The sequence below is a fragment of the Pagrus major genome, chromosome 19, assembly GCF_040436345.1.
Source record: "Pagrus major chromosome 19, Pma_NU_1.0".
Lineage (NCBI taxonomy): Eukaryota > Metazoa > Chordata > Actinopteri > Spariformes > Sparidae > Pagrus > Pagrus major.
In genome coordinates, this window is record NC_133233.1 from 29,328,920 (window position 1) to 29,340,064 (window position 11,145).

General features: G+C 44.9%; 1 protein-coding gene across 1 annotated transcript in view; it reads right to left on the minus strand.

Moving 5' to 3' along the window:
• Positions 1-1,775: 1,775 nt before the first annotated feature.
• LOC141014743 (tomoregulin-1-like) overlaps positions 1,776-11,145 on the minus strand; it is a 12,253-nt gene continuing 2,883 nt past the window's right edge. Inside the window, exons 2-10 of the mRNA XM_073488646.1 lie at positions 6,531-6,640; positions 5,657-5,786; positions 5,491-5,517; positions 5,287-5,377; positions 4,859-5,007; positions 3,254-3,301; positions 3,053-3,173; positions 2,620-2,781; positions 1,776-2,530 (exon numbers count right to left, since the gene is read on the minus strand). Of these exons, the coding sequence (XP_073344747.1) occupies positions 2,446-2,530; positions 2,620-2,781; positions 3,053-3,173; positions 3,254-3,301; positions 4,859-5,007; positions 5,287-5,377; positions 5,491-5,517; positions 5,657-5,786; positions 6,531-6,640 (923 nt within the window). The 3' untranslated portion in view covers positions 1,776-2,445. The remainder of the gene's footprint in view (positions 2,531-2,619; positions 2,782-3,052; positions 3,174-3,253; positions 3,302-4,858; positions 5,008-5,286; positions 5,378-5,490; positions 5,518-5,656; positions 5,787-6,530; positions 6,641-11,145) is intronic.

Here is an 11,145-nt window from a genome sequence, read left to right on the forward strand (position 1 = left end):
CTATAAGAAGGTAAAGAAAACACCACAATGTTGTGAAACACTTCCTGGATCCGTCCGTTAATCTGGATCAGCACCATAAATTAAAGGAGTCCATCCAAGTCTGGTGGAAATCTGCTGGTAGTTTTTGTTGAATCCAACTGATCGAGCGACTGCGTTTAAATCTCACTGCTGGATGTTTTTAAGGACAATCTACAAGATGCACTAAGTGGATGAACAGATTAACAATTAAAAATAATCAGTGTGTTTAAATATTTTATTCATTTTTAAAGTTCCTGCTCAAATCTTGACTCATCTGTGCTGACGATCCTCTGAATGAAGTTTGGTGCTTCTGCAGCTTTTAAAGAGTCAGATTGAAGCGCTTGTCAACGTCACATGTTGCTAAAGCAGGTAACAAAACCTGCCTGTCGCCCTCATGAGGCGAGTTCACACCGTCAGTCGATGGTGACGAGGAGCTTGTTGTGTTTCAGGTATGAGATTAACGAGGTTTGAACGAGTGAGTGTGAAGATGAAACAACAGATATTTGTTGAAAGTTCAGTCGTCATTCTTCAGGGAGGATATTAAACTTCAAGCTTATTTCAAACCTTGAAAACAAAACAGTTAATGAGTCCTGGAGCTGTAACAATGATCACATGAGAGAAATGAACAGATTGAAGCTGGTTTCAAACATCATAATTTAATTCTAGTTGAGCTACAGCACAGTCTACACAACAACTTCACTGGTTCATGCAGTAACAACATCTACAGTAAATCAGGCCGGATTCCCTCCGACGTCACCGTCAGAGCCGATGTGACCTCAGAGCGGTGACGCTTCAGGAACCTCCCAGTTTATTCATCTACTCCTTCTACCACGAGAAAACAACCAACACGGACACGTCGTACCATCGTTACAAATCAAATAGAAAAAGAAGAAACTCGACCCCAAAAAAACAAACGTCTTTAAATTATCATCAGCTCGTTAAAACACAGAAACACATTGGAATCCAGTCCAATCTGGAATGGCTGAAAACGAATCAATAACATGATCCTAACAACAACCTGTACATGTCGGCGCGGACCTTTCTTTTTTTAAGCAGTAGAAAAAACAGCATTTTGGTTTTCAGGTGCGTCTCATCGCAACAAACACAAAGTCAAAGTCAAACAAACGATCGGAGTTTTTAACCTGCGAGAGGAAACAGAAAACGAGCCGACACCCAGGAGGCCTCAGTTGTCCCTGATAGTCCTGCGGTCTGGTTCAGAGCGCCCCCTGGAGCGTCACGGCCTCCACCACACACAGGACACGACCTGCTCCGACCCGTCACAGGTCGGCTCACACGTGTTCAGATAACAGTTACAAAACAAAGAAAATGTTGTTTAAGTTGAATCTTTGTTTCATGAACAACTAAATATTAAACTGTGGTGTTGAACCGCTGCTGCAGTCGACAGTTAAATCCCACAGAAGTTATCAGAAGTTATCATCTCGAAAAATCTCACAAATATCCAGAATCCATATTTATATTTCCAGCAGGAGGAACGACGACCTCCTCATTCATGTGAGTGACAGGAGCAGATTTATCCTCTAAAATGTTTCTTTAATGTTTTAAAGATGTTACGTCGGAGCACGAGGAGAATGAAGTCGTAATTTTAGTCTCCGTGTTCTTTAGTTTTATTTTGTAATATTCTGTCTTTTTTCTTGAAACATTTGACTTTTCTCATTAAATTACGACTTTTTTAACCTTTAAAGTTTTTCCTCCTAAACTTATGATTTTATTCTTAAAATACTACGTCTGTGTTCTCAATTTTCGTTTTTGTTTTCCCTCATTGTGGCCCAAATACTTGGTAGTAGAATCGAATCAGTCCCATCTCATGAGCTTCATGAAGAGGACTTTAGTTTTGTGGATCTGTATGAAACATCCAGCTCGATGGTTTACAAAGTGAAATATCTCGGCTCCATAAATCCGGCGGTATTTAAATGTCGACACTCAGCAGGTTCAATAGTTTTTACTTCCATGATCCGGACCTTTACGTCACATAAACAGGGTTAAAATATCTGTCAATATTCCTTTAAAATAAAACAAAACAAAACCAGCATCGATCTTTGTCTCACAGGTTCAAACCAACGAGACAATCTGTGTGTTTGCAGTTTGTGTGGACGGTCCAACATGAGAATACAATCAGATAAATAAAGTTTCCTGCCGGAGGATCCACAGTGTTTCAGAGTCTGAGAGGACGGCAGCATCACGACAAACACGACGTCTCAAATCCTCTGCAGACGGCGAAGAGACGGAAAAACAACAGACATGGAGGAGAAAATCTGAAAAATAAGGCCCCTGAAGAAATCCAAAAATTATTTTAAAAAAGGGGAAAAAAAGAGGCACCAAAAAGTCGAGATATCAAAAATCAGTCTGTCTGTGGTACGAAAAATTTAGACTTTTCATAAAAACATGAGAAGAGAAGAGGAGGCGGAGCTACATCATCCTGGAGGACGTTCCTGACGGGAAGTGGCCGAGGTGCTGCTTCTGTCTCCGGCCACGCTTCGTCTTGTTGCACCGCCTGCGGGACACGACGGGAAGGACACGTCAACGACACGACGGCAGTACTGGTGCTGTTACATGTGGTGTGAGCGGTGGCGGTGCGAGTACCTGGTGAAGCACATGACCACGGCCACGATGACGGCGATCTGAACGGCTCCGATGATGGCGGCGATGAGGACGTAGTGCAGCTTCTGACCGCTGGGCACCACGTACAGGATGTTAAAGTCCAGCAGCTGGTCGCACTGAGGACCGCCGTACGCCGCCTCACACCTGAGACACACACACACACACACACACACACACACACACACACACACACACACACACACACACACACACACACACACACAAGCTCATCAACATGTTTCACTGAGCTGCAACCCACCGTAACATTTTAAAAACGTTTTTCTAAATGTTTTGGTTGCTGTTGAGACACACAGACACAGACAGACACACACACAGACAGACACACACACAGACACACACACACAAAGACACACACACACAAAGACACACAGACAGACAGACAGACAGGCGTTACCTGCAGGTTGCCAGGTTGTGTCTCATCTCACAGTGTCCGTGTGCACAGAACTGGGCGTAGTCGTCAGGACAGGGGGCGGGGCTGTCCACAAACCCCTCCCCCTCACCAGGCTTGGACACAGCTGAAAGAAAGAAAGAAGGTAAAACTCTGGTTTCTGATTGGCTGAGAGGCAGCGTGTTGGACTGCAGGGGGCGGTCTTACCGTAGATGTCTGGTTTGGTCTTGATGCTGTCGTCCTTCCTGCTTTTATCTGAAACCACAGAAGAAGAAGACGTGTTTGTTTTCATGTGTGTTCCTCTGCATTTTGTTTAGCGCCACCATCAGGACGAACTGTAACCCTGCACATCCTCATCATCCTCATCATCATCATCATCATCTCCCTCATCATCATCCATTAATGTGATGTGACCAGACAGTAGAGAAACAGGTCAGCCACACACACACACACACACACACACACACACACACACACACACACACACACACACACACACACACACGCACGCACACACACACACACACACAGATATCCTTCTTGCTTCAGGGCGATGCCTCGTCAGCAGAAATATCCTAATGAACTAATGATGGCGGAGACGTTTCTCTCTCTCGCTCTCATGACCACTCGGACCTGAGACGCTTCAGAACCGACCTCCTTTCTACAGAACCTGAACCGATCCGAGAAACACGACATGAGAAAATCAAACTCTGTATTTAAACCCTTAAATACATCATCATCCGGCTGTGGTGTGTAATCAAAGAAGGAACTTGGGATGAGGTCTGTTGTTGTTTACAACTTTTCTTCTGTGACAGATATTTGTTTCATATTTAACATTCTTACTACACATTCACTGATACGTTTATGATCAATATTCATCCTCAGATCTGTAAAAACAGCTGAAGGCCTGTTTGACTTGTGATCTCCTCGTGGACGAACTCACATCACTGTTATTGATTTTTCTCTCAGAGCTCCACAGACGGAGATCAGAGAGAGAAGAAGAAGAAGAGTCGACCACAGAGGAGAGACAGAGGCACCAACGAAGAAGAAGGAGGAGGAGGAGGCAGGAAACGACAGAACAAAGAGGAAGATGAGAAATGAAGAGCAGGAGGTCGTCGTGGTAACATGTGAGCAGCTGGTCGTTCAGTCAGCCGTGTGTGTGTGTGTGTGTGTGTGTGTGTGTGTGTGTGTGTGTGTATCGGGGTCATGGCATCATTTAATATAGATGAGCTGAAACAGCAGCGTCTCCTCACATCCTCCATCTTCTCCTTTTATTCTTCCATCCCTTCTTTCTTAACTGACCTCTTCCTCTCCACATATTATATCCTCCTCTTCCTCCTCGTCTGTCCTCTACTCCACTTTCGTTTCCTCTCCTCATTCCTTATCTCCTCCTCCTTCCTTCCTTCTTTTTATGCCTTTCCTCCACCCTTTCTTTCCTTTTCCTCCTCCTTACTCCTTTTACTCCTCACCTCCTCTCCTTTATTTCACTTCTTTTCTTAATTTTTTTAGAATCTCTTCTCCACTTCCTCCTCCTCCTTCTTCTCTTCCTCCTCGTCTATCCTCTACTCCATTTCCTCTTCCTCTTCTCATTCCTCCTCTCTTCCTCTTCTCTCCTTGTCCTCCTCCATCTCACCTCCTTTTCTTTATTTTCTATCATCTCTCCTCTACTTCCTGCTCCTCTTCCTCTTCCTCCATCTCTCCTCTACTTCCTGCTCCTCTTCCTCTTCCTCCATCTCTCCTCTTCCTCCCCCTCTCGTCCTCTGACGCTCGCTGACATCACTCAGGTGTGTGTGTGTTGTGTCTCCTGGTTACCTTGGCAACGGCCCACGTGTTTGATGTCGATCTTCAGCTGTTTGAGACACGACGCCTCTCGGACGTGACACGGCGTGTCGTAGGTGACGCCGTCGCTGCCGCACACCGGGTTGTCGTTGTGGCCGTTACACACGATGTTACACATGCAGCTGGACGCACACACACACACACACACACACACACACACACACACACACACACGTTAACACTCTTATTTGTGTGACAGTTATCAGTTAAATTCCTGACAAGTCTGATGTGAATTAGACTTTTATTTTGAAGGATACACTTTTTACTCCTTACATATATTTTACACTTTATGCGTGCGTGTGTGTGTGTGTGTGTGTGTGTGTGTGTGTGTGTGTGTGTGTGTGTGTGTGTGTGTGTGTGTGTGTGTGTGTGTGTGTGTGTGTGTGTGTGTGTGTACTCACAGCACGTCCTCTGAGTCTTCGTCACACTCGGCTCCAAACTTGCAGTTTCCACATTTCGAGGCCTTTTTACCGCGACCAGAACCTTCATCGTCTGCACGGACACAAACATCATGACAACATTTATTATTATTGTTGTTGTTGTTGTTGTTGTTGGTAGTCGGGGTCTAAATGTTGTGTTTAAAAGCCACAAATGAAGTCGTTTACCTCCGTCTCCAGATCCTGAGCCGCCGTCTGACAGAAACACAGAGACGTTATGATGTTATCAGCTGACACGTTTAAATCAGTGAGGGTGGACTAAATAACAGAAACACCTGATTTATTACAGGACTGTGGTCGTTTTTATGTGTGTGTGTGTGTGTGTGTGTGTTACCGTGGTAACAGGGTCCCTCTGACAGGATGCTGATGGCTCTCTGTTTCTTGCAGGCCGCTCTCCTCAGGAAACACTCGTTCTGGTACGTGTCTCCGTTGGAGCCGCACACGGGGACGTACTTCTTATGACACTGAGACACACACAGTGAATTCATGATGATTAATAAGATGTAACTTAATCTACACTGTGATGATTTCAGCTGCAGACTAAACAACCGAGCCAACGGTCCAGACACACCGACTGTCGCGTCGCCTCATGTCGTGTCTCGACCAAAAAGCTGCACTTTATGTACGATCTGCGCCTGCGTGAGAGGACGATGGCGCAGCGTTTCTTCACACCTCTTTCACTGATAAAGTCACTTCACCACCCAACAACTCGGGCCACGGACCTTCACCACTGGCTGACTGTCGGCCCGGTGTGTCGGGGCGCCGCAAACGCTTTAAACGGAGCATCTCCGTCCAAAACAAGCCGAAGACAGATTTTACAGCAGATAAACTACTGTTAAAGCTCGAGTCTGGAACGACGTTAGCATCAGCCAACGATAGCAATGTTGTGATGTGGATGCAGTGGTAGCAGTGGTGAAACATCGGTAACACTTCTGGTTCTGAACCGTTCAGGCAGCGACTCTATAAACATCCTGTACAGGTGATTCATGGATATATTTATGTAAATAGTTAGGTAACCATGGTAACACGCGTGGTATTTTACAGTAATTTCTCCTGACTGATCAGAAAGTCGATCAGAGTGACTCAGGTTCAGTCTCACAATGTGATGTAAGATGACATCACCACAACAACAACAACAGCAGTCAGACACTGTGTGTGTGTGTGTGTGTGTGTGTGTGTGTGTGTGTGCGTGTGTGTGCGTGACTCACGTGGAACTGGCACACACACTTGATGTCGGCTCCGTTCTCGCGGCAGGTTCCTCCGAAGCGACACGTGCCGGCGTCACACACACGCAGGTCGCTCTTCTTCTCCGACAGATCTGGAAAATGAAAAACAACAAAAACACGTTGATTATTGTTGATTCAGGCGTTTCTCATTAAGAATCATAATCAAGTTATGATGTCATAATGTGTAAACTGAAGCCGAGCCTGATGGGAACGAGGTCCCGTCATGATTCATCCTCTGAGGACACCGACAGGAATCAAACCACCAACACGTCGTTTTACTTCCTCTTGTGATACGTTATCGATACACCGGAGACGAATATCAATATTTTCATCGAGAGAGTGAACACGGCTGATTTTAACTTTCATCAGACGACTAAAACGTTGTTTTGCTGTAAATAAGAGATGGATGAGAAGAAGAAAACGTGGATTCATGTTTGTTTTTTGTCAGGGTAACACCAGCGTCCATGTTGGATTACTGGAGGGATTATAATCCCAAACTACGGCTCATCGTGCTGCAGGTCAGGTTTTAAAGTAACTCCTGACTGAGACATTAATCACAGTGTTTCCTCCGGTCGTCAGAGGAGCGCTCGCTGAATTGAACCCGAGAAGAAACTCGATGTTCTTCTTCGGTTACGACGGTGTCAATCATGTTTACACTCCGAAACTCTGAACCGGTGTGATTTTCCTGCGTTTTTCGCGTCCGTCAGAGGCTGTAAAATCTGCTGTCAGTTATTTTTCTGTTTAATAATTTTTTGTTGTTGCTTCACATTAATTTCAACAACACATTCATATCCAAATCTCGAAATTAAACACAATTCTATTTTTTTTATTGACTTTTATTTTGAAGTAGACTCGTCACAGGAAATGCAATGTGTTCAGCTAGCACCGCTGCGTCTACAGAGCAGAGCAGCGGCCATTTTCTGCATTTGTAAACAACGGATCCATTTTAAACGTGTCGGGGAGAAGTTTCAACGTCTATGTGCTGTGTTAGCTAACTGAGCTAACTAGCTAACAGCAGCTACATTTAGCAGCGATTAGCGGTTACGCTACCAACATGCTGCTGTTTGTTTTCAGTATGAAATTAACAGGTGGCTAACTCTTACAGACTGCACCTTTAACGAACCAACATACAGACCACATGAAACACTGTGGGAAACACACACACACACACACACACACACACACACACTCTATTATCCAGGGTAGTAATTTCCTGATGGCAGCTGATTGGTCGGCAGCCCCGCGGGCTAGCCAATTAGAGCTAGTAATTACAGGGGTCGTGACCCCGGCCTCCCCTGTCATTAGTGAATACCTCAGTGTGCTGAGCCAACCAGAACAACCTGCTGACACACAGAACCTGATGAGGGGGTGGACAAAATAACAGAAACACTGTGTTCCCAGGGTCGGACTCATCGCTGCTGAACGAGACGCTTCAACTGATCTGGAGACGATCCAACAGAAGGGACGCAAATTCAAGCAGTTCCTTTAATTGATACTATCGATCAGTTGTTAATCATTAATAAAACACATCGAAGTCCGACTACACACATTAATCTGTTCTCGTTTAGACTCCTGTAACTCTTCACTCAGTCCTCATCAGCTCGACTTCAACTCGTCTCTAAATGTTATTAATCACACGTAAAGCTCCGGGTGGTCCGGCACCTCGTACACAGCAGAACTACTGAGCCTGTTATCTGTTCCCCCACGTCTCAAATCCAGAGCTGATCTGCTTCTGGCACCAGAACTTTGGGTCAGACCTCCATCAGTCCGTCAGACCTTCAGAGTCTGTCGTCTGTTTTAAACAACAGCTGGAACTCATTTCTGTAGGTGAGCGTTTCTTTAATGCTCGCAGCGTCGCCTCAGTTCACAGCATGTTTGTGTTGAACGTGTGTCTGTATGGATCTACGCTGGTTTCACTTTGTTACTGTGTGTTTTAAAAAGAGTTATACAAATAAAGTTATTATAATCATAATAACAAATGAAATATGTCGGACTTGTTCCATTAAAACAGTTTTAACCTGGATATGCCAGATGTCAGCTCCATCAGGAGGTTAAAGAACAGATGAAGTTAGACGAACGATCAACTTAAAAACACAAAATATTGATTTCATTTTAAGTGCAGCGCTCCGTCTGTCTCTGTCCGACAACATCCAACTCACACTGACGCGACTACGTGGATAAAATGCACTAATATCAGTTTACATGACAAGATTTTTACTTTTTAAACTACAAATGACTTGTATTTGATTATTATTATTTGTATTTTTTAATATATTTAATAAGCAAGTATTTGTAATTTGTAATAAGATATGTTTTGAAGTATTTGTGCTCGTCTCTGATTGTTTGTTAACACATTTTAATCCATTAAATTCTTAACAGTGATTAATCTGTAAGTGATGAATCATTAACTTTTAATAGAAGAGTGGAACGGTCCTTTAAACCTCCATCATCAGTCTGCAGACACACAAACCTCCACCTGACACACAAACCTCCACCTGACACACAAGTCACAGCTTTTCAGTAATCTCTGGTCGCTATAGTTACTAACGTCTCATCTGACAGCCATTGGTTGCATCACCGGCCAATTACGGCTTGTTGACAGTCAGTCAGGTCTGCAGAGAGCCGTCATGGAGGCTCAGTGGGAGTTAAAGCTTCAGTCTGAACACAGCGACACACAACACAACCTGAACCACGCCTGTAGCTGCTGACTGGTTCAACACTGTGTGTTCGGACGTGAGTGCAGAGCTAAAAGTCTGACGAGACGGATTATTAACATTAACGCTGTTCATCCATCACGCCTGGCGGCCGGTTCTGCTCGGTACATTTCCACCACAGCGGTCTACCTGTTGTTTGTCTCGATCCTCACAGTGCTGTCGAAGAATCACCGCTAACAAAGCAGCTCCGCTAATGCAGCTACAAACACGTTTCATTTCCTGTAACTTCTTCAAAACAGTCATTTAGAAGCTTTTATTTTGAAGCAGCCTCACAGGAAACGTTGTGTTTTCAGCAGCAGGAACTGAACATGAACCAGCTGAAGGTGAACACATGAACCAGCTGAAGGTGAACACATGAACCAGCTGAAGGTGAACACATGAAACAGTGAAACTCAGCAGATGTTTGAAACAAACAGGACGAGAGAAAGTAAAGAGGTCCAGTCAGAAGCTGCAGACGTCCTGAGAGCTGAACACGACTTTAAAACCTCTTTCTCTCAGGTTTCTGCACAGACGTGAGTTCAGTATCGACGTCAGGAGGAGGCGGTGTTTGTTCCGGGTCGGCTGCAGTCGAGATGTCACCGCCCGGCTCGGCTCGGCTCGGCTCGTCGCAGTAAAACTGGTGATGGGAAAGCAAATCGACTCGGTCTGATTAGTGCTGGTGGGAAAACGGTATGAAGGGATGTTGTGGATGCAGCTGCCTCTCCTGGTAAACTCAAAGCTCTTTCAGCTCCGTTGTGTCCGAGTCTCTGCTGCATCTGAACCAGAACTGACTCAAGAGTTTCACATCAGCCTCGGTCAGTCGCTCTGACACAACCTCCGGTCCATCAAACCTCTCCGAGCGGCTCCCAGTGTGAGAAAGTTCAGGAAGTGATCCGGTCACTGATTCAAACCTCCGATGAGTCGGTGACCTGTGAGGCTGCTGCACGTCGTCGTCTCACAGTCGGGTCAGAAAGAGGTCGGTCAGAAATAAAGAACCAACGTGAGACTCTGAAGACGTCACAGGTTTGGTTCTGATGACTGAAATGTTCAGTTTATCTGAAGCAGTGAGGCGGCTGCAGCTGATCTGAGGCCTCAGACTGACGGAGACGATCACTGAGGCGAACACTGACCAACCTCCTCTCTCTCTCTCTCTCTCTCTGTGTGTCTCTATGTCGCTCGCCCTCTCTCGCTCGACTGACTTCATTATCTCTGCTTGTTTTTCTCTTTTCATCCTCGACAGGAAGAAGTGAAGTCCTGACTTTAAACTCACAGACTGTTCTCACACTCTTCACACATTCAGTCCTTACAGCCACGTTACTGAAGATATCTGGATCGATGTCGAGGAGTTTGTTCAGAAATAGACTTGATTTTGATTTTGTCGTCCAGTCCGAGCGTTGATGAGGAGAGTTAGAGGACATTTTAATGTCTCCTGTCCAACAATCCACTTGTTAGCATCCTCTGTGACTTTAATGAATTATTTCCATCAGAGCCAACGATACAAGACGCATCGCAACAACTAGAGCCACAGAAACAGGAGAGTTTATATCCATTTTATCCTGATGATCAAATAAAACTGAAATGTCACTAAAACATCCAGGAGTCACTTTAACTTTACATTTTGTTTGGAAACAAATATTTTATAGCTTCACAGAGAGAACAAACGTCTTTGTTTAGTGAAAAACATTCAAATAATCTCAATAAGTAATCATCAATCATCAGGTCGCAGACGCAGCGAGACGAAACAAAGACGTAAAAGACGTGAACAGACAGAGAGGGAGGCTGAATGGGGAGAAAAGGCGTGTTAGTGTCTCGTATCTGCAGAGAGTTTCTTATTTTCTCTCTTTGCTGCTGCTCGGGACGCTTTACCAACCCAACATGTGGCTGTTTGACGTCCTGGGAATGAG